Source organism: Poromitra crassiceps (assembly GCF_964638095.1).
Source record: "Poromitra crassiceps genome assembly, chromosome: 3".
NCBI lineage: Eukaryota > Metazoa > Chordata > Actinopteri > Beryciformes > Melamphaidae > Poromitra > Poromitra crassiceps.
The window spans coordinates 29,497,390-29,524,153 of NC_139625.1; the positions used below are offsets into that span (position 1 = coordinate 29,497,390).

The following is a 26,764-nucleotide window of genomic DNA, read 5'->3' on the forward strand; positions in this document are numbered from 1 at the left end:
CCCCCCAAACTATTGAATCTCTCATTTTGGAATACAACCATTATCCAAACACCATAAACTCAAACATGCCATTCTAAGATGATGGATTAAGAGACAGACACTGGACCAGTTATTTTATATTTTATTATTCCAGTTTCAGTTTCCCATTTATTTGCACAATAGATTTAAGTGTCAATGTGGCGATCCACAGTTAATGAGAATGAATTGTTTATTTTCCCAGTTGTGTGTTTGTGTAGGCTAGTTGTGTTTTCAACACACAGGTCCAGCTGAGGTCAAATCTGGTAACTGCTCATCGCCACAGTGCATTAAAAGACATTTACTGCCAAGTTAACTTTTTTTACATTTAAATATCAACAAACAAAAACAACTCAAAATCTATTTACACATAGATTATTAAACCTTCCCGTTTCCAGTGAGTTAATATAGATAACAAAGAGAACCTATCAGGTACGGTCCACATGCGTCTCTTCTTGTCATTCACAAATCCATGGAAGGCTCTCGTTTCAGTTAAATGTCTAAATATCAACATATCTATATAAACAGAGAAAGAAAGAGTTGCTCTGCAACCAAAATCAAGTTAATTACATAGAATGCTCTACAAATGTTCATTTATAGCACGATAAACTCATCTGTCTACATTATGGGAGCCCAGAGATGTGCAGGCTGAAGCTGTAGGAAGGATGGTTCTCTCTCTACGCATGGCTGTATAGTGAGGATGGTTCTCTCTCTACGCATGGCCGTATAGTGTGTCAGGAATCTGCACTGAACCCAGCGCTTTTGTGAGGAGAATGGGGAAGTTGTCTGTCAGACTGTGTGCGCTCTCAAGGCAAGGAGGAGAAACCCAAAAGTCAGAGCTGGCTCATGCATTTCATCACATTCCTACTTTTTCTTTTTAATCGCATTTCCTCTACAATATTCTTTAATGCTGCATAGACAAGACACACACACACACACACACACACACACACACACACACACACACACACACACACACACACACACACACACACACACACACACACACACACACACACACACACACACACACACACACACACACACACACACACACACACACACACACACACACACACACACACACACACACACACACACACACATCTAATAAGGCAGATGACAGGCACAGCCCCGGCCTGAGGTGAGAAGCAAAACTGTCAGCCACAGGAAAAGACAGACAGGCTCAACAAAAGGTAATTAGTGACTGCCACAGTGCCAGTCGGTGTCAGCACTTGACCTAAAATAGTCAGGGAGGGGCTGTAGTGTGCTTCTATTGCATCCTGCACAGTTAAACAGTCAGGGCAGAAGTAGTATGTGAGGCAGGAAGTAAAGGATCAGAGAGAATCCACAGAATATTGAGCACATTTGCAGTTCTATTACTCTCATTCACATGACGACACGGACGTGCGCACATGCACACGTGAGTGTGTGGATTCTCCCGGGTGTGATGACTTGAAGGCTATTTTTACATGCAGCATCCCCCTTTCCATGCCAGTCTGCCTTTGAAAGAGGGACAGGGAAGCACTCCCTCGGGCGCGGCTTCTAGCATATTCCTGGGTTAGCACCATTAGGAAATGTCTGCCTCCATTCAGGAGGCCTACTACAGAGTTCAAATGTTGCACCTATAAGCAGGCCGGCGTTTTAAATCGCTCATGCACAGAGGTGGAATGTAAGCACGTTGACAATATTCACATTTTTACAGTTACTAGGGAGTTCAAATACATTGCTGTAGTCTTCTCTGCGCTGTCACTTTAAGGACATTCTGTACAATGTGCCTTAACAGAAAATGGCTGAATTGAATACTGGAAGTACAACCTTCATTATGTCAATAAGTTGTCTTATGTTGTAACCAGGGTAAAGACATGGAAAGTGCATTTATTGCAAGAGGTCATTCACTACAATCATATTTTTGTAATCTTCTACTCCTTGTCAGAACCGATATAAAGAAAAAGCATTAAAACCACATACAATCCCATGAGTCCCTGGGAGTGAGTCATGAGGAGTGAGGCCAACACTTCCTGGAGCGAGTCTGTTACTGTTGGCATGACAACATCCACACTGCATTGTAGCCAAGGTGATGACATGGCGGTGACAAATCAGGCCGCTGATGAAGCTGATGAACACAATGATGTTGATTATAATTGCGATGGCGTTTGCGCCGCACACTCTGACAGACGTGGGAGGTGGAAGGAAGGAAGGAGCGTCCCAGGTCACTTCCTCACAGTGACCCACAGTGACCCTTCAGTCAGCAATGAAGTGAACAAATGTAACCGGGAAGGCTCCTCTTCTCATTGGATCACCTTCGATGTGGCCCAGCTGTGAAAAGGGAAGACAGAGGCGAGGTCAGTGACTGATAATGGGGAGCTGCAACACACACACACACACACACACACACACACACACACACACACACACACACACACACACAGAGTATATTTTCAGTGTGGTAATGGCTGGGTCCAGCAGTTCTTTTGAGATGACAACAATTTCAAAGATACGCCATCTAATGCACGTTGCACAACACTTGACATGCAGCCAAATACCAGATTCTAATGGAGTGCAGAGTATATGGAGCTACTTTAGTGGGCTAAATCACAACTAACTCCTAGGTAAAAGCTCATATTTCAAATGGTGCTTCCCAGAATATTACCTTGTGTGGCAAAGAAGACAGTAATGAAAACCTTCCTTAACATCTCCACTTAAAGGAGAATTTCGGTTTATTTGAACCTGGAGCCCTCTCCCCACATTAATTATGATCTGACGACTCACCCAGTGTTCTCCGGTGCGATTTTGAGCCTCCTAGGAGTTGTTGTGAGGTAAATAGTGTCCAAGCCAGTCCTTGAATGGCGCTGCATCGGGGCCAGATGGCAGCGTGCTGTTACTCCATGTAAATAGACAGTTTTCTTCCCGTTTTCTACCCATATCGTCATTATATGATCCCTAAAGAAACATCAGAATGCTAATCACCACTGGGCTGTTTCCAGTAGTGTTTACCAGGGATCTCATATCCTCATCCGGGGTCTGTGTCACCAACTCTCGTCAAGTCAAACACAGTCATACACGGGCCAGCCGGCAGGAAAGTCTCGCGTGACTTGACGAGAGTCACTATTTAGCTCAAAACAACGCCTAGGAGGCTCAGAATCGCAACGTCGTCAGATCATAATTAATGTGGGGAGAGGGGTCCAGGTTCAAATAAACTGAAATTCTCCTTTAAGTCTTAAGTGTTAACATCCTCTATACCTGAAAATAAGCTTTAACATAACAAACGTGTCTCAGAATGTTATTATTAAGTTGCTCACTGGTCCTGGGTTAAGCACTGTGAGATACCAGTCACATATGTGGAAACTCTGGTATGACTCTCTTTTATAATGTACTTTTGTTCTTTTATTGTGCTCTTATGTGCTTTTTGTAATTGTGTAAGTGACATCTATGGACCAAGCGTCTGCCAATAAAGGTTTGATTGATTGATTGATTGATTGATTGAATAATGATGCAAGGCTACAGGTGAAAAATGACAAGCCACAGTATAATTAATACCTTTGACATAAGCAATCATATTTCCAGAGTGATTTTCTTTGACCATAGATCTTGGTACAACTAATCTTGATTAAACACTACATGTTCCAACAGCCACACACCCTTTTGTCACTGCCATTTACTCCGTAACGTCATTTTAATACTAAGAAATTCTAAATGACACAATGAATCTCATCAGGAGCAGTGTTATGTTGCATCATATTTCCGAGCTCAACTTCCACCTAAACATCACAATACGACACTCACTACAGCTCAAACCTCCCATTTACGCTGCCTCATTAGTGAGCAACCATTTTAATATTTAAGACAGACGCACAGCTTGATAAGGCTGAGGAAGGAGAGCTGAGACTGGGCGAGTTTGGGCGTCCATGGAGGGACTGAGAGAGTGACTAAATACAGTCATATTTACAGAGGCGGCTCAGAGGGAAACAAGTTGCAGCTGGTCCATGTTCAGACAAGGGGCTCCGCACAGGAAGCTACAGCCGGCCGGCGGGAAAACAGGGGGGGGGGTCGGGGGGTTATCGGCCAGAATGAGATCATGGCTTTTTGCTCAGGCTGCCATGGTTACCAGACACACTCACATCCAATGGGACCAAATAGACCCGAGCTCGACTGTGTGTGCTGTGCTTTGTCTTATGTATTTATGGAATGGAGGCGAAAATATCCAGCCCCACGCACACATGCAAGCCTTTCCATACACAAAAATACACACATAATCTCTCTCTCACACTCTCACACTCTCACACACACACACACACACACACACACACACACACACACACACACACACACACACACACACACACACAGACACACAGACACACACACACACACACACACACACACACACACACACACACACACACACACACACACACACACACAAGATGTACAGCATTGAGAGATACTGACCCACCACTCCTGGTCCTCCTCTCCGTCCACCACGATCACCTCTCCTTCAGAGAAGGTCAGCTCGTCTGGGTTGTCCGCGATACAGTTATAGATGGCTTTCACCCGCTTCGGCCGCTGCTTCTGAGAGACAAGCGCACACGCACACACAATCCTGTGATAACGTGAAATGGGTACAGCACAGGCTTTGAGACAAGTACACAAAACTAAACAGAAAGGTTTGCTATAATCCTAAAACTGACCATCGTGACTGACAAACTAAAGGTTCTGTAATAACATTCAGTCTTCCTGATAACAGAATGATTATACCTCCTCCAACCCTAAAAACAACAGGGCTAATCAGCCACTACACCAACACTGATAGAGAAGCTCTTTGTCTCGGCACTGGAAGGACATATACTGCATGAGGAGACACTGGGTGAGCACAGGAAGGACATACTGCATGAGGAGACACTGGGTGAGCACAGGAAGGACATATACTACATGAGGAGACACTGGGTGAGCACAGGAAGGACATATACTACATGAGACACTGGGTGAGCACAGGAAGGACATATACTGCATGAGGAGACACTGGGTGAGCAGAGGAAGGACATATACTACATGAGGAGACACTGGGTGAGCACAGGAAGGACATACAGTATACTACATGAGGAGACACTGGGTGAGCACAGGAAGGACATATACTACATGAGGAGACACTGGGTGAGCACAGGAAGGACATATACTACATGAGGAGACACTGGGTGAGCACAGGAAGGACATCTCCGCAATATTTCAAAGATCCGTCCCTTGCTAAATGCAACGGATGCCGAAACCTTAATACACGCCTTTGTTTCATCTAGACTCGACTACTGTAACGTCTTATTCTCTGGCCTTCCACTCTGTAGCACAAATAAATTACAACTCGTGCAAAACGCCGCTGCTAGAATTCTAACTAGAACTAAGAAGTTTGATCATATAACTCCGGTCTTAATCTCCCTCCACTGGCTCCCAATTCAGGCCAGATCAGACTTTAAGGTGCTTCTGTTAACCTATAAATCTTTGCATGGGCTCGCACCTCCGTACTTATCTGAGCTAATTATTCCCTATGTTCCCACGCGTACTCTCCGCTCACAGGACGGTAATTATCTTACCGTCCCTAAAATTAAGAAAAAATCAGCAGGTAGCAGAGCATTTTCTTACCGTGCTCCACATCTCTGGAACCAGCTTCCTCTGTCAGTTAGGGAAGCTGGCTCCATTGAAATCTTCAAAACTAGACTCAAAACCCATTTATTCTCCCAATCATTTGGTTGTGCTTGATAGTTGTGTTTGATGATGTCATTCTCCAGAAATATTTATTAGCTCTTGAGTACATACAATCCTGAATTGCTGAGCGGGCTGTCTCAAGCCAGCAATATCATTATAAACTTATACTTGACCTAATTTAATAATATGGCATCAGTCGACCCAGTAGCTTAGATACAAAATCTAATAGCTGGTGAATAAACCTAGTCCTGAATTGCTGAGCGGGCAATCACAAGCCAGCAGTATCAGTATAAACTTAGACTTGACCTAATTTAGTTTTGTTTGTTGTAGGTCATGATTAACGGTCCGCATCAACAGGGCTGAATCATTGACAGTGGTGTTAGGTGGTACTTAGACCTGAATTAGCAGTATAGTATTAGTCATCCTAAAAAATAAAAATAAATATTTTTCCTAATAAATTTTGTTGTAGGTCATGATTTACGGTCCGCATCAACAGGGCTGAATCATTGACAGTGGTGTTAGGTGGTACTTAGACCTGAATTAGCAGTATAGTATTAGTCATCCTAAAAAATAAAAATAAAAATCCTAATAAATTTTGTTTTGACCTAATTTTATTGTTGTCTATAGAGTTAGTTCCACCTCTGCGCAGATTCCCCCGCTCTCTTCTCTCTCTCCCCCTCAGGTGTCCTTCACTGGCCTGACGTACACCCCCGCCGCTGCAGCCCTAGGTCCGGCCGTCATCGCCCTAGCCACCTGCCGCTACTCCTTCTACTGTCTGACACCCCGGGCTCTTCACCACCACCGACCCCTATCCTCATCATCCTGGTCACCTGCCTGCCTAAGGGAAGGGGGGGGGCGCCCCCCCAGCCCCCCCCCCGCCGCCTCATCATCACCTCCAACTCCTATCCTCCCCTCCTCTTAATCATCACCTCCGACTCCTATCCTCCCCTCCCCTCCTCTTAATCCATGTCACCAACGCGGACTCATGGATTCCTCAGATCATCCTCATGGAACTCCCAATCTTGTTACCCTTTTTGTCACCTAGTTAATTAACTAGTATTCTCTAAACCTACGAACACTTAAAGACTGCATTTTCTATTTCTTTTTGGACTCTACTTTTTAGATTTTCAACTCCCTTCCCTGATCTTAGGATAATTTAAAAATTACATTTTTATATCCCTTCTGTTGGACTCTTTTTACATTTTCAATTTTCTGTTCTCTTGTACATTTTATTTCCATATTAAACCATTCACAGAGTTTCATTATCGGAAACTCTGTGCATGGTTTAGCCCGGCATCTCTCGGCCTGTCTCGGAGGGGAGTCCCCAGACGGGGGTCCGCTGCTGTGGCCTGGTGGGTGGGCCCGTCCCCCGCGTGGCCTGCTCTCACGCTCTCAGTCACTATGCTGGTGGCTGGGGGCTGGGGGGGCGGGTCGCGTGGGGGCTGGGTCCGCCTGGGCCGCAGCAATTGGCCCCTAGCACAACGACCTCACAAGGTTCCTCCTCAGCCAAGTCACTGGGGCAATCCATGCGGCGATCCATATGGTGGAAAGGTTTTCTTGCGTTCACTGGGGGTGAGGGGGTGCCGCTGTGTCCCGGCCTGGCCTTCCCTCCCACGCCATATGTGGGTGGGGGCCGGGTCGGGGGGCATCGGTGCTCTTCATCACTGGTCGAGGGCTGCCGGTTGGTTTAGAACAGCTTAGGTAGGCGATAGATTAGCTACAGCCTAAGGCTGACCTGTTAGTGTTCAGGCTAAAATCAGACTAGAGCAGGGTAGGATAGGCCAGATTAGGCTGTAGATTAGCTAGATACTATGTCCCAGTTAGCTCTGGTTAATGCTTAGAGTAGTCAGTTGTCCCCCCTCTCTTTCCCCCTTTCCCCGCTTCTTCCCTTCTTCCCCCTTCTTGTTCTCCTCTCTTTCCATGCTCTTTCCTCCCCCACATCCCACCGCCCCCCCCTCCCTTCTCCTGCTCTCTCCTCATTCTCCCCCCCTCTGCTCCTTCCTCTTCCTCCTCTTCTCCCCTATTTTCCTGAATCCCTGCCACTTCCTGCTCTCCCTTCTCTCACATTCCCCCTGCTCTCCTTCCCCTGCACCCTCCCACCCCTCCTTCTCTGCCTCTCTGTCCTCCCCCCTCTCTCACATTCCCCCTGCTCTCCTCCCCCTGCACCCTCCCACCTCTCCTTCTCTGTCCTCTCCTCCTCCACATTTCCCATTTTCCCCCCACCCTCGCCCTAATCCGGGCCCGTATCCTACTCCCTCCCTCCACCCTAGACCCTACCTCTACTCTCTGTCCTCCCCCCTCTCTCACATTCCCCCTGCTCTTCTTCCCCTGCTCTCCTTCCCCTGCACCTCTACTCTCTGTCCTCCCCCCTCTCTCACATTCCCCCTGCTCTCCTTCCCCTGCACCCTCCCACCTCTCCTTCTCTGTTCTTTCCTCCTCCACATTTCCCATTTTCTCCCCACCCTCGCCCTAATCCGGGCCCGTATCCTACTCCCTCCCTCCACCCTAGACCCTACCTCTACTCTACCTCCCCTGTACCCTCACATTCCCACTGCTCTCCTTCCCCTGCGCCCCCCCACCTCTCCTTCTCTGTTCTCTCCTCCTCTCTGCCCTCTCCTCCCTCTCACATTCCCCCTGCTCTCCCTCCCCTGCACCCTCTCCTTCTCTGTTCTCTCCTCCTCCACATTTCCCATTTCTCCCCACCCTCGCCCTAATCCGGGCCCGTATCCTATTCCCTCCCCTCCCTCAACCCTAGACCCTATCCCTACCCTGGTTCTCCCTCCCCTGCACCCTCATCTCTCCTCCCCTGTTCTCTCCTCCTCCACATTTCCTATTTTCTCCCCACCTCCCCCCTCTCCTCCCTCCCTCCCTCCACCCTAGACCCTACCTCTACTCTACCTCCCCTGTACCCTTCCACCTCTCCTTCTCTGTTCTCTCCTCCTCTCTGTCCTCTCCCCTCTCTCACATTCCCACTGCTCTCCTTCCCCTGCGCCCTCCCACCTCCCCACATTTCCTATTTTCTCCCCACCTCCCCCCTCTCCTCCCTCTCCCTCCCTCCTCCACTCTCCTGTTTTCTTCAAATGTTCAAATGTTATCTTTATTCTGTATATTCTTGTTATTGTGTGTTAGCTAGAATCAGCTAGACATACTTTCTGTGAAGCCCTCTGAGACATGCTTGTGAATTAGGGCTATATAAATAAACTTGACTTGACTTGACTTGACTTGACATATACTACATGAGACACTGGGTGAGCACAGGAAGGACATATACTACATGAGGAGACACTGGGTGAGCACAGGAAGGACATATACTGCATGAGGAGACACTGGGTGAGCACAGGAAGGACATGTACTGCATGAGGAGACACTGGGTGAGCAGAGGAAGGACATACTCCATGAGGAGACACTGGGTGAGCACAGGAAGGACATATACTGCATGAGGAGACACTGGGTGAGCACAGGAAGGACATATACTACATGCGGAGACACTGGGTGAGCACAGGAAGGACATACTGCATGAGGAGACACTGGAAACACTGGAGACAATAGGCTGATACGCAGTGTGCATGAGAACTGCATGTGGCTAATAACAACACACCCTGACTTGGATCAGATGCAGCAGTCAATAAATCAGTGCAGCAGTATCAATGAATGAGCACTCTCACTCAATAGTCAGTCAGTCAGCTCTTAATGGGAATACTGAGGGACTCACAGGATAGGCCTTCCTAGGCATGGGGGCCGGAGGCAGAGATTGACCTATGGAGTTCTGGGGGCATCCTGGCACTTCCTTAGCTGGAACAGGAAGAGGAAATTACATCAGAATGAAAACAAAACTTTCCACTGAACCCCAGAAGAAACCGGAGATAGTAAAACAACTTGCATGCAACATGCTAATCTCACTGCGGCGCCATCATGCTTTGTGGTCGACTAGACAGACACAGATTAGACAGAGTTGTTCTGTCTCTATTATCCATTTACTCACCTGGTCTTTCAATGGATCCTTTTCGATTTAGAAGTCCTCTGCTGAAGCCTTTATCATTGCTGGAAAAAAAAAAGTAATTTCAATTGCTGGAGGATTGACTCATATCGACACACGGATCTAACAGAAAACAAACTGTCTCGCTTTATAACTATTAACTCTTTTGCAGATTGACTGTATGATTCCACTATCAGCCCTGTGGGACACAGAGAGACAAAAGGGCAACCGTGGAGGAGAGTTATTGCTCATCTGGCTGAAAGCGGAGCTTAGCCCGGAAGCTAACGAAGCAGCTAAAGAGAAACCATGGCGGCTCATTTCTCCTGGGGAAACAAGCTTTACTAGACTTGTGTTCACAGGGCAAAATACACAAGCCTGCGGTGATGCACATTGTGCCTGTGCATGCGTTATCTACTATATAATGGGATGACTGTACGTTTCTGCTGATGGGGCATGTGGACATACTAGTGATTATGTATCTATTGTTTTCCATTGTAGCTAATGAAGCATAGAGGAAACCACTAGACTAGACACTACTAGGAGACTGAAACACCCACAATGTGAGGAGCTGTGAGCTCACTCTAACTGGCTGTGTCTCTGTACATTAGGGGTGGGCCATATATATCGATATATCATTGATATGGTGATATGAGACTAGATATCACATTCCATTTTGGATATCATAATATGGTGATATGGCAGAAGTGTTGTCTTTTCCTGGTTTTAAAGCCTGCATTACAGTAAAGTGATGTCATTTCCTGAACTTACCAGACTGTTCTAGCTGTTCCATTATTACCCACTTAGTCATTATATCCACATTACTGATGATTATTTATCAAAAATCTCATTGTGTAAATATTTTGTGAAAGCATCAATAGTCATCCCTACAATATTGTTGCAATATCGATATCAAGGTATTTGGTCAAAAATATTGTCATATTTGATTTTGTCCATATCGCCCAGGCCTACTGTACATCATTGTGTTATTCGTGTGTTCCTACCCTGCAGGGGACTTGGGTGGCACTCCTCTGGACCCCGATGGCCCCTGGCCCGACTTGGACTTATTGCCCATAGCCTCCATCATGCTCACCGTCTTCACCACAGGAGGAGGGGCCAGACCTAGAAGATGCAGTAACATGCCTTAGTCCAAGTCACCTGCACTTTTACAGGACTACCACATAGTGCTGTGACAAATATTCACTACTACACTGATTTTCAACAATTTTCACATTGACTTTGGTCTGAGAGAAAAATGAATTAAAGGTGGTTAAAGGTGCTATGCAAGGTGTTTTCAAGGATCAATAGATTGTTGTCAAATTAATTGTGATCCCTGGACATTATTAGGGTAAACAAACAAGACATGTTGGAGACGACTGGTCTCATGCCTCTATCTCATGCCATTCATTTGACCATCAGCCTTTCTGTTGTTCCACCTCTGCCACTGCAAGAAGCTCTGAAAACTACCTTCATGTTGTTCTCTCTGCCACTGCAAGAAGCTCTGAAAACTACCTTCATGTTGTTCCCTCTGCCACTGCAAGAAGCTCTGAAAACTACCTTCATGTTGTTCTCTCTGCCACTGCAAGAAGCTCTGAAAACTACCTTCATGTTGTTCTCTCTGCCACTGCAAGAAGCTCTGAAAACTACCTTCATGTTGTTCCCTCTGCAAGAAGCTCTGAAAACTACCTTCATGTTGTTCCCTCTGCAAGAAGCTCTGAAAACTACCTTCATGTTGTTCCCTCTGCAAGAAGCTCTGAAAACTACCTTCATGTTGTTCCCTCTGCAAGAAGCTCTGAAAACTACCTTCATGTTGTTCCCTCTGCAAGAAGCTCTGAAAACTACCTTCATGTTGTTCCCTCTGCAAGAAACTCTGAAAACTACCTTCATGTTGTTCCCTCTGCAAGAAGCTCTGAAAACTACCTTCATGTTGTTCCCTCTGCAAGAAGCTCTGAAAACTACCTTCATGTTGTTCTCTCTGCCACTGCAAGAAGCTCTGAAAACTACCTTCATGTTGTTCTCTCTGCCACTGCAAGAAGCTCTGAAAACTACCTTCATGTTGTTCCCTCTGCAAGAAGCTCTGAAAACTACCTTCATGTTGTTCCCTCTGCAAGAAGCTCTGAAAACTACCTTCATGTTGTTCCCTCTGCAAGAAGCTCTGAAAACTACCTTCATGTTGTTCCCTCTGCAAGAAGCTCTGAAAACTACCTTCATGTTGTTCTCTCTGCAAGAAGCTCTGAAAACTACCTTCATGTTGTTCCACCTCTGCCACTGCAAGAAGCTCTGAAAACTACCTTCATGTTGTTCTCTCTGCCACTGCAAGAAGCTCTGAAAACTACCTTCATGTTGTTCCCTCTGCAAGAAGCTCTGAAAACTACCTTCATGTTGTTCCCTCTGCAAGAAGCTCTGAAAACTACCTTCATGTTGTTCCCTCTGCAAGAAGCTCTGAAAACTACCTTCATGTTGTTCCCTCTGCAAGAAGCTCTGAAAACTACCTTCATGTTGTTCCCTCTGCAAGAAGCTCTGAAAACTACCTTCATGTTGTTCTCTCTGCCACTGCAAGAAGCTCTGAAAACTACCTTCATGTTGTTCCCTCTGCAAGAAGCTCTGAAAACTACCTTCATGTTGTTCCCTCTGCAAGAAGCTCTGAAAACTACCTTCATGTTGTTCCCTCTGCAAGAAACTCTGAAAACTACCTTCATGTTGTTCTCTCTGCCACTGCAAGAAGCTCTGAAAACTACCTTCATGTTGTTCCCTCTGCAAGAAGCTCTGAAAACTACCTTCATGTTGTTCCCTCTGCCACTGCAAGAAGCTCTGAAAACTACCTTCATGTTGTTCCCTCTGCCACTGCAAGAAGCTCTGAAAACTACCTTCATGTTGTTCCCTCTGCAAGAAGCTCTGAAAACTACCTTCATGTTGTTCCCTCTGCAAGAAGCTCTGAAAACTACCTTCATGTTGTTCCCTCTGCCACTGCAATAAGCTCTGAAAACTACCTTCATGTTGTTCCCTCTGCAAGAAGCTCTGAAAACTACCTTCATGTTGTTCCCTCTGCAAGAAGCTCTGAAAACTACCTTCATGTTGTTCCCTCTGCCACTGCAATAAGCTCTGAAAACTACCTTCATGTTGTTCCCTCTGCCACTACAAGAAGCTCTGAAAACTTCATGTTGTTCCCTCTGCCACTGCAAGAAGCTCTGAAAACTACCTTCATTTGTTCCACCTCTACCACTGCAAAAAGCTCTGAAAACTACCTTCATGTTGTTCCCTCTGCCACTGCAAGAAGCTCTGAAAACTACCTTCATGTTGTTCCCTCTGCAAGAAGCTCTGAAAACTACCTTCATGTTGTTCCCTCTGCAAGAAGCTCTGAAAACTACCTTCATGTTGTTCCCTCTGCAAGAAGCTCTGAAAACTACCTTCATGTTGTTCTCTCTGCCACTACAAGAAGCTCTGAAAACTACCTTCATGTTGTTCCCTCTGCCACTACAAGAAACTCTGAAAACTACCTTCATGTTGTTCCCTCTGCAAGAAGCTCTGAAAACTACCTTCATGTTGTTCCCTCTGCAAGAAGCTCTGAAAACTACCTTCATGTTGTTCCCTCTGCAAGAAGCTCTGAAAAATACCTTCATGTTGTTCCCTCTGCCACTGCAAGAAGCTCTGAAAACTACCTTCATTTGTTCCACCTCTACCACTGCAAAAAGCTCTGAAAACTACCTTCATGTTGTTCCCTCTGCCACTGCAAGAAGCTCTGAAAACTACCTTCATGTTGTTCCCTCTGCAAGAAGCTCTGAAAACTACCTTCATGTTGTTCCCTCTGCAAGAAGCTCTGAAAACTACCTTCATGTTGTTCCCTCTGCAAGAAGCTCTGAAAACTACCTTCATGTTGTTCCCTCTGCAAGAAGCTCTGAAAACTACCTTCATGTTGTTCCCTCTGCAAGAAGCTCTGAAAACTACCTTCATGTTGTTCTCTCTGCCACTACAAGAAGCTCTGAAAACTACCTTCATGTTGTTCCCTCTGCCACTGCAAGAAGCTCTGAAAACTACCTTCATGTTGTTCCCTCTGCCACTGCAAGAAGCTCTGAAAACTACCTTCATGTTGTTCCCTCTGCCACTGCAAGAAGCTCTGAAAACTACCTTCATGTTGTTCCCTCTGCCACTGCAAGAAGCTCTGAAAACTACCTTCATGTTGTTCTCTCTGCCACTACAAGAAGCTCTGAAAACTACCTTCATGTTGTTCCCTCTGCCACTGCAAGAAGCTCTGAAAACTACCTTCATGTTGTTCTCTCTGCCACTACAAGAAACTCTGAAAACTACCTTCATGTTGTTCCCTCTGCAAGAAGCTCTGAAAACTACCTTCATGTTGTTCTCTCTGCCACTGCAAGAAGCTCTGAAAACTACCTTCATGTTGTTCCCTCTGCCACTGCAAGAAGCTCTGAAAACTACCTTCATGTTGTTCCCTCTGCCACTGCAAGAAGCTCTGAAAACTACCTTCATGTTGTTCTCTCTGCCACTGCAAGAAGCTCTGAAAACTACCTTCATGTTGTTCCCTCTGCCACTGCAAGAAGCTCTGAAAACTACCTTCATGTTGTTCTCTCTGCCACTGCAAGAAGCTCTGAAAACTACCTTCATGTTGTTCTCTCTGCCACTACAAGAAGCTCTGAAAACTACCTTCATGTTGTTCTCTCTGCCACTGCAAGAAGCTCTGAAAACTACCTTCATGTTGTTCCCTCTGCCACTACAAGAAGCTCTGAAAACTACCTTCATGTTGTTCTCTCTGCCACTGCAAGAAGCTCTGAAAACTACCTTCATGTTGTTCTCTCTGCCACTGCAAGAAGCTCTGAAAACTACCTTCATGTTGTTCCCTCTGCCACTGCAAGAAGCTCTGAAAACTACCTTCATGTTGTTCTCTCTGCCACTGCAAGAAGCTCTGAAAACTACCTTCATGTTGTTCTCTCTGCCACTGCAAGAAGCTCTGAAAACTACCTTCATGTTGTTCCCTCTGCAAGAAGCTCTGAAAACTACCTTCATGTTGTTCCCTCTGCCACTACAAGAAGCTCTGAAAACTACCTTCATGTTGTTCCCTCTGCCACTGCAAGAAACTCTGAAAACTACCTTCATGTTGTTCCCTCTGCAATAAGCTCTGAAAACTACCTTCATGTTGTTCCCTCTACCACTGCAAGAAGTTCTGAAAACTAACTTAATTTGTAGTCAGAATAGTGTCTCTCTTCCCGTTTCTGCCACAAAGTAATCCAGCAGATCCTCTGTGAAATCCAACTTGGTGGCAGACAATGTAAAAAGCAGTGTTGACTGTAGAGGCTGCCAATTTTCACAGTGATGGTCTTGTTTGTTTACAGTTCCTATACCAATGCCTCAAAATGAAAGTGGTAATGATAAATGAATGTCACAATTACATCTAGCACCTTTAAATCAACAGAGTCAAGGGGATGATACAGGCCAACTATTGAAATAGTTTGGTTAAAAATCAATCATTCAAATGTCATCTTTAAGTGAGATATGTATTGCACACTGGGCTCCTGAAATGGGAACCAGGGACATAACAGAAGAATAACATGTGTGAACTTAAGCCTGATGTAAGGGCCAAGGTTTGCCTGGGTTTTTCCAAATCAGGCCTAAATGTTAAAGGAACACTCCGTCCATTTTCAACCAGCTTTGTATCATTAGAACATCAGTAGTATATCAGAAAACTGTAAACAGTTTTGAAGTCTGTCATTTAATTTGACAGTTATTGAGTGTTAAAGTGTGGACCAGTGACATCACTGGTCCACACTAACTCAAATTAATAACTCATTACCTCAAATCAACTCTCAATAACTGTCAAACTAGATGAATGATGAATAGTTTGACAGTTATTGAGAGTTGATTTGAGTTAATGAGTTATTAATTTGAGTTAGTGTGGACCAGTGATGTCACTGGTCCACACTTTAACACTCAATAACTGTCAAATTAAATGACAGACTTCAAAACCGTTTACAGTTTTCTGATATACTGCTGATGTTCTAATGATACAAAGCTGGTTGAAAATGGGCGGAGTGTTCCTTTAACCAGGTATGCAAACAGTTGCCTCTAATCCTCCCTGTAACTGGTGTGAAGCTGGAGTGGGACATGTGGGGTCCATACCTCCAGTGGAGGTGAGTCTCATGGGGGGAACAGGAGGGTGCATGTTGGGGGGGTCGGAGGACGACCTTTGTCGCCCCACAAGGTCTAAAGAACCAGGCTTCCAGCTAGGAGACCCTGAAGACTGACCGATCCCTCCCAAACCGGACAACTGGACTGAGGGAGAGAGAAGAGAGAGACAGAAACGAGAATGAGGGAAGAAAGAGAGATGACAAGAGAGACAAGGGCAGGGAGAGAGAGAAAGGGCGAGAGAATGCGTCACACTTTGCCAGAACGAGCATCCACTTTAGGAGTCAAGCCGTTTCCATTTGAGTGTAATTGACAGAGACAGTTAATGGGGAGAGGGAATGTGCAGAATGCCGGGAACGGGGGGCAAGTGGTGAGATGGGCAGCAGGGCCGCTTGTTTGGCCGCTGCTCTCTTGGCAGCGCTCCAGACGGCTGCTAATGCTATTAAAGACTGACTGTGATAGACGAGACACAAGACGGTCAAGGCCTCTACAGCTAACTGAGGTTTTCTGCAGCGGACAGGTGAGAATCATCATTCAAAGGCATTAGATTAGAATGTTTTAATGATTAAATAATATCATATTTATATTATTATTATTATTATTATTATTAATATTTTTCATGAATTAGAATACAGCAGTACAGCTGAAAGATGTTTTTCTTGCCATCAAGTTTTTTAGAACTTTAAAATTGTTGATAGAAAACAGATTTTCTATCAAACAAAGGGGCTGTAGCTAGGGATACAAAGGACACCGAGTCCGGATTTGAGGGGTGGGTTGGGGGAATGTCTGGGGGATGAGTGGTGAGAGGGGGCATGATCAGTAAAGGGCCGTAGCTAAAAATAGGAAGGTCATAGAGAGTCAGAGTTCAAGAGGTGGGTAGAGGGAGTGGATAAGGCCGAATTCACACACAATCCGTCAAGACGTATAGTAGTGTGTGGTTTTGGGGGAGGCATAGGAGCATTTTACACGTTGAAAACGATTAGCCGTGTTGTCGAGGTACTCCCAAACATTGCCTAAAGTGCCATAACGCTGAATGGCCACACCACTGCGCTGTGGGCTTCAAGGTATGTGTGCTTGTACGAGTCTGGACAGACATGGATGGAGACTGCTCACTTGTTGGTATTTCTAGTTTATCCATTCATTTATCCATCTAAACTCTTAACAGAATGCCAAAATGATCCAAATCAATTTGGCCTAAAATGAGATGCAGCGTACTTCCACATCCACACACAAATTCACATTTATCCCAGCATTATTCGAGCTCTGATGCCGTTTGTACTCCTATGCCTGTCCTATGTCTGTACTCCTATGTCTTCACCTAAATTCCTGGGCGGCAGGGGCGGGGCGGCGGCAGTGCCAGGCGTGGCGTTGAGGATGGTGCCGTAGGTCTCGTTGTTGACCAGACTGGGCATGTAGCCGCGCTGCTGCTTGTCCTTGGCCAGGCTGGCGGCGTCGCGGGCCAGGGAGGCGGGGCTGGGATGCAGGTGGGAGTTGCTGCCCGGCGTGTAACAGCTGACCGGACGCTCCTCTCTGCGATGGGGGCTGGGCTGGAGGGGCGGCAGGAGGTCAAGGGGTCACGACGGGTCAATTGTATGGTGTGCACGGCAGGTTAGAGGCTTCTCTGAGGGACTTAACAGTATGTCATGTTTGTGATTATTTGATGTGAGAAGGCAACAGGTAAAATGAGAATATATTCTGCGTATATATTGTTAGAGGATGAAAGAGAGAGAAGTGCAAAAAGGTGCGAGTCAAAGTGTGTAAATAATAATGTAAATAATCATAAGTATATGTGATTGCTTGCTTTTACCATCAGGGCCAGTAGATTTTGGAATGCCCTGCCTGAGGAAAATAAAATGTTGCAGTATCTTTTAAATCACTTTAGACTTGGTTTTGTGTAATATTTTTGGATTTCTTTTGGATCTTGTGTTGTATATGCATGTATTTTTAACCACATCTCTTTAGAAAAGAAAACAAAAAACAAAAATGTTACGTTACCACAACCAAGAAGTATGGACTAGATAAAGGTAGAGAGGAAGAACAAAGTCTGCTTCTCTTGGAGTTTTTAAAGTGTTCGTCGGGCTTCATCAGGTTGGTTTTTATGCACCAATAAAAGAGCGTTTATTAGAACACCATCGGCCTTCCAAGAGTAGCTTGAATGTGTTCTTCCTAACCACGTTTTCATTTGAATATTCTTGTTTTCATGCCCCATTGTAAAGCACTTTGTGAACTCTGAGCTTTTCGATAAGTGCTATTCAAGTGCTATTTCTTCTTATAAAACTGTCTCTCCCTCTCACCTTCTCATCCAGGTCCTCATCACTCTCATCCAGGTCCTCGTGCTGCAGGCACCATTCATACTCCACATGGACGTGGGCGTTGAATTTCCCTGCCAGCGCTTTGTTCAGCTACACACACACACACACACACACACACACACACACACACACACACACACACACACACACACACACACACAAATTGATAGCATTTCAAGATGGAATAAGTTTACAGACATAAACCAAATTTAACATCATCATAACAAACAATCATAACACAATCACAACAACGTGCAACAACAGCCCTGTGAACTCACCAGCTCCTCACATTGTAGGTGTTTCAGTCTCCTAGCAATATCCAATGGTGTCTCCCCGGCCTCATTAGCTACAAGGGAAAACAACAGAAACATATCATCACCAGCGTGCCCACATGCCACATACAGACAAACGCACTGTCAGTTTGTTTTTCTTTTCTTCCATTCACTCTGATGTGAGAAATGTATAATTAGACCGTTTCCCACACTAAACAAGTCTCTGCTTTCTCTCCGGCCTCCCCATCTCCCTTTATCTATCCATCATGGTGTTTTGTTGACGTCAGACTGGAGTGGAAAGAAGTGTGAGAAAGAGTTGTCAGGGTCTGTTGGCAAAGCCCACACCTCTGGGAAATACGCCTGGGAGACTTCATCCAAGGGGTGTGTGTGTGTGTGTGTGTGAGAGAGAGAGAAAGAGTGTGTGTCATGAGGGGGAGAGAGAAGGAGAGATAGTGAGAGAAAGAGAAAGTGTGGGAGAAAAGACAAGCCACCTGATAGAGAATGAACAAGAACGTGTTTGCATTGTAACTAGGGTTGGGAAATATACTGTATATCGATATCGTGATATGAGACTAGATATCATCTTAGATTTTGCATATAGTAATATTGTGATATGGCATAAGTATTGTCTTTTCGTGGTTTTAAAGGCTGCATTACAGTTAAGAGATGTTCACTGTACACTGCTGTTGGTGTGTTCAGCCTCATGTTCACTGTACACTGCTGTTGGTGTGTTCAGCCTCATGTTCACTGCACACTGTTGTTGGTGTGTTCAGCCTCATGTTCACTGCACACTGTTGTTGGTGTGTTCAGCCTCATGTTCACTGCACACTGTTGTTGGTGTGTTCAGCCTCATGTTCACTGTACACTGCTGTTGGTGTGTTCAGCCTCATGTTCACTGCACACTGTTGTTGGTGTGTTCAGCCTCATGTTCACTGCACACTGTTGTTGGTGTGTTCAGCCTCATGTTCACTGCACACTGTTGTTGGTGTGTTCAGCCTCATGTTCACTGCACACTGTTGTTGGTGTGTTCAGCCTCATGTTCACTGTACACTGTTGTTGGTGTGTTCAGCCTCATGTTCACTGCACACTGTTGTTGGTGTGTTCAGCCTCATGTTCACTGCACACTGTTGTTGGTGTGTTCAGCCTCATGTTCACTGCACACTGTTGTTGGTGTGTTCAGCCTCATGTTCACTGCACACTGTTGTTGGTGTGTTCAGCCTCATGTTCACTGTACACTGTTGTTGGTGTGTTCAGCCTCATGTTCACTGCACACTGTTGTTGGTGTGTTCAGCCTCATGTTCACTGCACACTGTTGTTGGTGTGTTCAGCCTCATGTTCACTGCACACTGTTGTTGGTGTGTTCAGCCTCATGTTCACTGCACACTGTTGTTGGTGTGTTCAGCCTCATGTTCACTGCACACTGTTGTTGGTGTGTTCAGCCTCATGTTCACTGTACACTGTTGTTGGTGTGTTCAGCCTCATGTTCACTGCACACTGTTGTTGGTGTGTTCAGCCTCATGTTCACTGCACACTGTTGTTGGTGTGTTCAGCCTCATGTTCACTGCACACTGTTGTTGGTGTGTTCAGCCTCATGTTCACTGCACACTGTTGTTGGTGTGTTCAGCCTCATGTTCACTGTACACTGCTGTTGGTGTGTTCAGCCTCATGTTCACTGCACACTGTTGTTGGTGTGTTCAGCCTCATGTTCACTGTACACTGCTGTTGGTGTGTTCAGCCTCATGTTCACTGTACACTGCTGTTGGTGTGTTCAGCCTCATGTTCCCTGCACACTGTTGTTGGTGTGTTCAGCCTCATGTTCACTGTACACTGCTGTTGGTGTGTTCAGCCTCATGTTCACTGCACACTGTTGTTGGTGTGTTCAGCCTCATGTTCACTGCACACTGTTGTTGGTGTGTTCAGCCTCATGTTCACTGCACACTGTTGTTGGTGTGTTCAGCCTCATGTGTTTCCTTACCCATCTCTATGGAGGCCTTGCCCCGCAGCAGCAGTTTGAGACACTCGCTGTTATCAGTCAGGCAGCAGTAGTGCAGCGCCGTGCTGCCCTTGGCTGTCTGCTTATCCAGATTGACGCTGCCAGAGGAACACAGACAGACAGGAGAAAGCTTTATATCACAATGTTGGATGTTGAAACTGAAACCTCACTTTTTCCTGTCCAACATTACAGAGAAGCAATCGTCCTCACTCTCTCTCCCTCTCACTGGATGTTTAGTTTCTTCCAGCAGATGTCACATACTGACATATTAATATCCGTCAGAGACAAAAGAAAAAGAAAAAAGAAAGACAATAAAACAACACTGAAGCACAAATGAGTTCTCACCCCTCGTAGTTTTCTCAATGTGTTTACCTGTTCTGAGTGAGGAAATCTACGATGTGAAGAGAGGTTCTATCCACCAGTCTGACTGCTAGATGGAGAGCTGTCTCCCCTTGTTCCTGAAATGAAAAAAAAAAACACAAAAAACAAACACTTATATAATACATCCAGGAATGTGAGTTCCTTGAAGAGAGTTGGGGAAGAAGATAGAGAGAGATATGCAACAGAATAACGTGACTACCCTTCTGGTAAACATTCATCACATGGTAAAAACAAAACATATATCCAGCCCAGCCAGACAAACAGATGTAGAAGCCACACATTCAATTCCAATGGGACAATGATGGCTTTTCAGTCTTCAGAAAAAAAGTCCCTCGATGTAAAAGTGTCAACTTTGACGGAGAGGTTTCAACATCAACATAAAAAGAACAGACACACGTCATGCACAGCTAAGTCCGAGTACTGAAGGTACTGACGTGTCCATTGGCCAGAGGGATGGGCTCCATGAGGTCCACCCCCTCGGCGTAGACCTGGACGAGGGAGAAGATGTCCCGGGCCTTCACCGCGTCGCACAGCGTGTGGAGCCTGGACGCAGAGTCGGGACACTTCCTCCTGGCAAAACGCTTCTCTGTGTACTTGGCTGTGATGAAGTCCTTCCTCGCCTGCCTGCTCCCAACAAAACAAAGAGGGAGAGAGAAATTAGATGCAGCAATCACAACACAGTAATAACTCATCTTAGGCTTCTATTCAGTGATAACTATTCAGTCATAATTTATTCATTCATCCAAGTGTGAAAGAGGTTTATTGAAGATAAGTTGTACCAATTACTTTCCTGTATCCAATCTTGTGCGAGATATACGTGTGTGTAATATACTAACTCCTAATGATTTCAACCAGCAATCGGATCACACTGTTTTTCACACTGTATTAATATTTTTTTACAGATTTTTTATCCCATTTGTATCCCCCATTAGAGCAAAAATTTTAATGTATTTATCCTGGTTGCTGCTCCACCCTCTGCCAATCTGGGGAGAGCCAAAACTGGCTCCATGCTTCCTCCGAGACATGGGCAGTAGCCAGCCGCTTCTTTTCACCTGACAGGGGAAGCTTCACTGGTAGGATATAGCACATGGGAGGATCACGCTATTCCAATGAGTTCCCATCCCTCCGAACAGGCACCCCTAACGACCAGAGGAGCCACCACTTCGGCACCACTTCAGCGACCAGGATATTGCATGTTTTGGTGTGGGGTTCCTATATGAAGGAAACCCCCAGGGGGCACGGGGAGAACATGCAAACTCCACACAGAAAGGCCCTTTTGACGACCCCACCCGGGCGGTGGGCACTCGAGGACATGCGGACGGGCACGCACTCACAGCGTCCCAGGTGGGAATCGAACCCAGGACCTTCTAGCTGTGAGGCGACAGCGCTTACCACTGTGCCACCGTGCCCAATGGGATCACACTGTTAACCATAAACAAACAAACTAAATCAATAATTAATAAATCAGGCGTCCGGGTAGTGTAGCTGTAGATTCCCTGCCTACCAACACGAGGATCGCAGGTTCGCGCCCCGTGTTACCTCCGGCTTGGTTGGGTGTCCATACAGGCACAATTGGCTGTGTCTGCAGGTGGGAAGCCGGAATGAGGGTATGTGTCCTGGTCGCTGCACTAGTGCCTCCTCTGGTCAGTCGGGGCGCCTGTTCGGGTTGGAAGGTAACTGGTGGGAATAGCGTGATCCTCCCACGTGCTACGTCCTGCCGGTGAAGCTCCCCGCAGTCAGGTGAAAAGAAGCAGCTGGCAACTGCACATGTATCGGAGGAAGCATGTGTGTGTCTACTACGGCTCTCCCCAGATCGGCAGAGGGGGTAGTGACCGGGCAGCAGGGGGAATTGGCCAAGTACAATTGGGGAGAAAATGGGGGGGGGGAATCAGGAATAAATCAATAAATCAGCAATCGGAATCTGATTGGAAAACTGATCATATCCATGCAGTATTTAGTTAAAAGGTGCCAATAGGTCACAGTGAGGTGTCATCAGTCGTCGATCGGCTGGGGCAGAGTGTAATGTGAACCTCAGTGAGAGGAGTGGGTGAGCAGGAGGAAGGGGGGGAGGAGTAGAGAGAGAAGGAGATGGGGGGGGGGAGGGAGAGGCCATAGGAGTGAGAGAGGGAAGAGAGAGGGAGTGTGGAGGAGAGAGGTTGGAGCGATGACTTACATGTCACTGGCAGGGTTGGGTTTGACCACATTTTCAGCGTTTAGACAAGCCTCCATGATTTCATTAAAGCCTGCATTCCCCACATTCTTGGCCAGCTGTGGCGCGCGCACGCACACACACACACACACACACGCACACACACACGCACACACGCACACACACACACACACACACACACACTTGAGCAACAGAGTCAATCTAAGTGTAAATGAGTGTGCCATCTTCTGCACTCAGCAACTTTTCTAGACATTTATTTCAAACCCATTTCATTGGTTTTCAGTTACACTCACACTTCCATCAATACCTACTAGAGCCTGTGGATAGTGTGTGGGGAGCTTTATGAATTGCATAACGCTCGTCTCATTGTGGCGAATACAACTGGCGTCTAACAAGGAGGAAAGCAATCATGGCTGGAAGCATTTAATCCTGAGCAACCCGCAGGCAGTAAATCTCTACACCAAACGGCGATTAGAAAAGACCAATAAAATGTCAACTATTCTGTGCGCGGAGACTTCCAGAGGAGAGAGAGAGGAGGAAGAAGAGGGTGTTGCTGCTCTCCTCTCCTCTCCTCTCCTCTCATCCACCTCATTCCCCCTATCTCTATCTACTGGCCCTCACTTCCTTTCCTTTCTGCTACTCCCGTTTCATTCACCTCTTCCTTCCTTGAGTTTTATATGGGCAAATCAATACAATGGAATGATTCAAAATGCTAAAATAAAAAATACAAATGCACTTGAGGGGACGTGAGGTGATTCGGTGAGAAGACGGTATGCGGAGCGCGATTTACCAAGAGCTCTGAGGTGCTGAGCACATCCAGAGTGAGGGACTGGATCCTGGAGTAGTGAACTCCCAGCTCCCTGTGGATCCCGGAGCATTCAATACAGGTCAGGATGCCCAGGTTGGTGGACAGCCACGTCGGGCCTGGGGAAGGGGAGGGAGAGAGAGTGAGACAGAGGGAGAGAGGGAGAGAGAGAAGGTTGGGGGGATGATGAACAGAGGGTGGGGGGGGGGGGAGAGAGGGGACAGGTGTATAGGTGACACGCTGTACTTGGGGCAAAAGAGCGCTGCAGCCAAAGTATTTTCTGAAGCATGTTGACTTTGATGTGTCCTTGTGGAAAGCTGTGCGGCTCTGGAGCTGTAATAGCTGCCCAAAGGGCGTTTTACAATCTCATGCTGCTCAATGTCAGAGGAAAGTGACCAGGCCAAATTGTAATAAAGTCTGGCCTATATACTGTATATGTCTGCAGGAGGCAATGTGATGGGACTTGAGGAAAATTATTTGAAGAAAACTGTGCAACATTACACATTTATTTGAAAGAAAAAATATGTACGAGTCACGATTGAATATCTCCAAAAATATAGAGGATCCATTCTGCAAGTGTTATCACTTTATCAAACGAGGACTTTAATTTTGTGTTATGAATCATTCTGGTTGTCCCATCCGTCTTTGCCACTCACTGGGCGCCCCGCAGTCACAGCACACGTCGTTGCCCGTCATCCTCTTCACCTCTCCCAGGATGGCCTTGGTCAGCTCCTGCACAATGTTGTTCTCGCCCACATGCTGGTCCCCTTTAAAGGCCTGGTTCAATGCCTCCTCTTTACTGTTCTGCAGCACCGAGATCCAACTGGGAGAGGAGAGACAGGAGATGGGGCGGGGGGGGGGGGGGGGGTGGACCAGGTCAAGCTTATGACTGAGTGTGAGTAGTAGCCAAGGTGGTAGCAGGATGCACTTATGACTGAGTGTGTGTGTGTGTGTGTGTGTGTGTGTGTGTGTGTGTGTGTGTGTGTGTGTGTGCACCCCCCCCACACACACACACACACACTCACACAACCACAATGAAGGAACAGGCACTTACATCTGACAGTCTGGGTCGTCCTCGGCCTGAAAGTGATATGTTCTGTCATCTAAAAGAAAGGAATGAGTGACAGAAGGGAAGAGAGGAGGAGAGAGAGGAGAGGTGGGCATTCATCAAAGAGTAGTGAAAGGCTGTAAGCAAATCCTTCAAGCAGATCACAAAAGATTCCCACTGACAGGGCAGATCCTGAGCGGAGACCATTGCAGCCCTTTTTCCGGCCTTCAGATGTGAATCACTGGCTACTAGGCGGGGCAAAGGAGAAGTCTTTTTACACAACTGTATCCCTGAATGATTCCTCGTCTCCAGTTGGCAGGGCTTAGCTGTGCTGCAGCTTCTCTTACTCAAAGTCAGCATTTTGACAAACTGGCTAAACCTGGCTGGAACATGAGCCAGCCGGACACGCTTCACACCCAGTCAGACCAGACCCAACATGGCCACAGGCTATTGATTCTAAATAGACCGTTTCCTGTATAACGCGGAAAACTGTGCACACAGCATCCAGTTTTAACAGTGGTGTTAAAGTGATATCTTTGACAAAATACACAATTGGGAGAAGGATAGGAAGGGAAGAATGAAGGAGGGATGAAACCGCCACTTAATTGCCTGCCATCTGTTTTGCTGTTACCTACCTCACTCTGGGACTGAAAATAAATGCTAGAGGCGCAAGATGTGCTCGTTATTTTAAATTCTGCTTCTCTTTGGCTGCTCAAAACGATTTCAAAACAACAACATGAGGTACCATGGCTGCACCCAACTAGGCTGAACAGAGCTGATGCGAATAAGACACTCAAGTGTATGCGTATAGACTGGAGGGAGAACAAGAAGGAAAGAGGAGGTAAACAGTGAGACTTCTGAGATAAGAAAGGGGAGACACAGAGGAGGGAGAAGGAACGGGACAGAGAAAGAGAGTGATAAACTTACGGGATATGAGGTCAAAGCTCTTCTTCTCTTCAGGATTGTGTTTCACCTGGCAGGTGAGCAGGTTGAGTTTAGCTGGCGGCCGGTTAGCCTGAGAGAAAGACACAGTGTTCTGACTGAAACATCTGAGAAGCAGCTATGTGTGTAAGATGGACTGCATCAGTAGTTGGGTTTCCATCCAAAGGTATCGCAAATTTTAACCAAATTTTCAGAAAGTCGGCAAAAGAAAATGCGAAATAATGGGCGTTTCCATCCGCTGCTATTATGCGAATTATAGAGCTGTCAATCACGTTGTGTTTGAGGCTGTCTGAGCTGCTGATCAGCTGTGCCCTCTTGCAGGCAGGCAACGACCAAGCTCTATTAAACACATCTAACGCTATCCATTGAAAGTTTCCTGATGATCTACAAGTAGAGAAAGGTACCATAAAATGCAATTTCTGGATTACCAGGTGCTGCTCTTCAACTCGGCAAGCATAACATTATAATCCATTAGGGCTGTGGCGATTCACTTATCTCCCGATTCGATACTATCACGATTCTTGGGTGCCGATTCGATTTACAGTATATTGCGATTCCTAAGTATTGCGATTCTACGATTATTGCGATTCGATATTACGATTTATTGCGATTTTTGTTTATTTTTTTCTTTTATTTTTTCAGTTTGTTTGCTTTTTTACACTAGATTAGAACATGGGAAAAGTTGAATCATACACTAGAGACTGTATATTATATATCATGAGTAGGGCTGGGCGATATAGTTAAAAACAGGGGCGGACTGGGACCATAATTCAGGCCGGGCATTAGATACCAAGCAGGCCAGGCCGATATGGGCCGACATTTGGGCCGTTTGAAGCCCAATTTGGGCCGTTTGAAGCCAGATTTGGGCCGTTTGAAGTCCAATTTTACAATGAGATGCACCCACTTTAACCCTGAAGTGTAATTATTACTTCAGACTAACTAATAAAGTAATAAAACCACTAGTAAACCAGTAGGCGGCGCCTGGCCTGCTGTTCAGTGAGTGGCCTGACTGCAAGCACCC

At 46.1% G+C, this 26,764-nt stretch overlaps 1 protein-coding gene across 2 annotated transcripts in view; it reads right to left on the reverse strand.

Annotated features, from left to right (window-relative positions):
* Positions 1 to 1,110: 1,110 nt before the first annotated feature.
* The window catches only part of asap2a (ArfGAP with SH3 domain, ankyrin repeat and PH domain 2a), a gene marked incomplete at its 5' end in the record, with an annotated part of 122,017 nt that continues 96,363 nt past the window's right edge, over positions 1,111 to 26,764 (reverse strand). The window contains 17 exons of one of the 2 annotated variants that reach the window (XM_083632835.1): positions 1,111 to 2,334; positions 4,468 to 4,581; positions 9,425 to 9,504; positions 9,695 to 9,753; positions 10,690 to 10,807; positions 15,815 to 15,967; positions 17,139 to 17,367; positions 18,115 to 18,222; positions 18,411 to 18,478; positions 20,380 to 20,495; positions 20,770 to 20,855; positions 21,213 to 21,402; positions 22,952 to 23,046; positions 23,739 to 23,872; positions 24,410 to 24,576; positions 24,808 to 24,856; positions 25,729 to 25,816. In XM_083632835.1, coding sequence (XP_083488961.1) covers positions 2,260 to 2,334; positions 4,468 to 4,581; positions 9,425 to 9,504; positions 9,695 to 9,753; positions 10,690 to 10,807; positions 15,815 to 15,967; positions 17,139 to 17,367; positions 18,115 to 18,222; positions 18,411 to 18,478; positions 20,380 to 20,495; positions 20,770 to 20,855; positions 21,213 to 21,402; positions 22,952 to 23,046; positions 23,739 to 23,872; positions 24,410 to 24,576; positions 24,808 to 24,856; positions 25,729 to 25,816 — 1,929 coding nt within the window. In that variant the 3' untranslated portion in view covers positions 1,111 to 2,259. Of the gene's footprint in view, positions 2,335 to 4,467; positions 4,588 to 9,424; positions 9,505 to 9,694; positions 9,754 to 10,689; positions 10,808 to 15,814; positions 15,968 to 17,138; positions 17,368 to 18,114; positions 18,223 to 18,410; positions 18,479 to 20,379; positions 20,496 to 20,769; positions 20,856 to 21,212; positions 21,403 to 22,951; positions 23,047 to 23,738; positions 23,873 to 24,409; positions 24,577 to 24,807; positions 24,857 to 25,728; positions 25,817 to 26,764 lie in introns of both variants that reach the window. The other variant, XM_083632834.1, reaches the window with a different exon arrangement.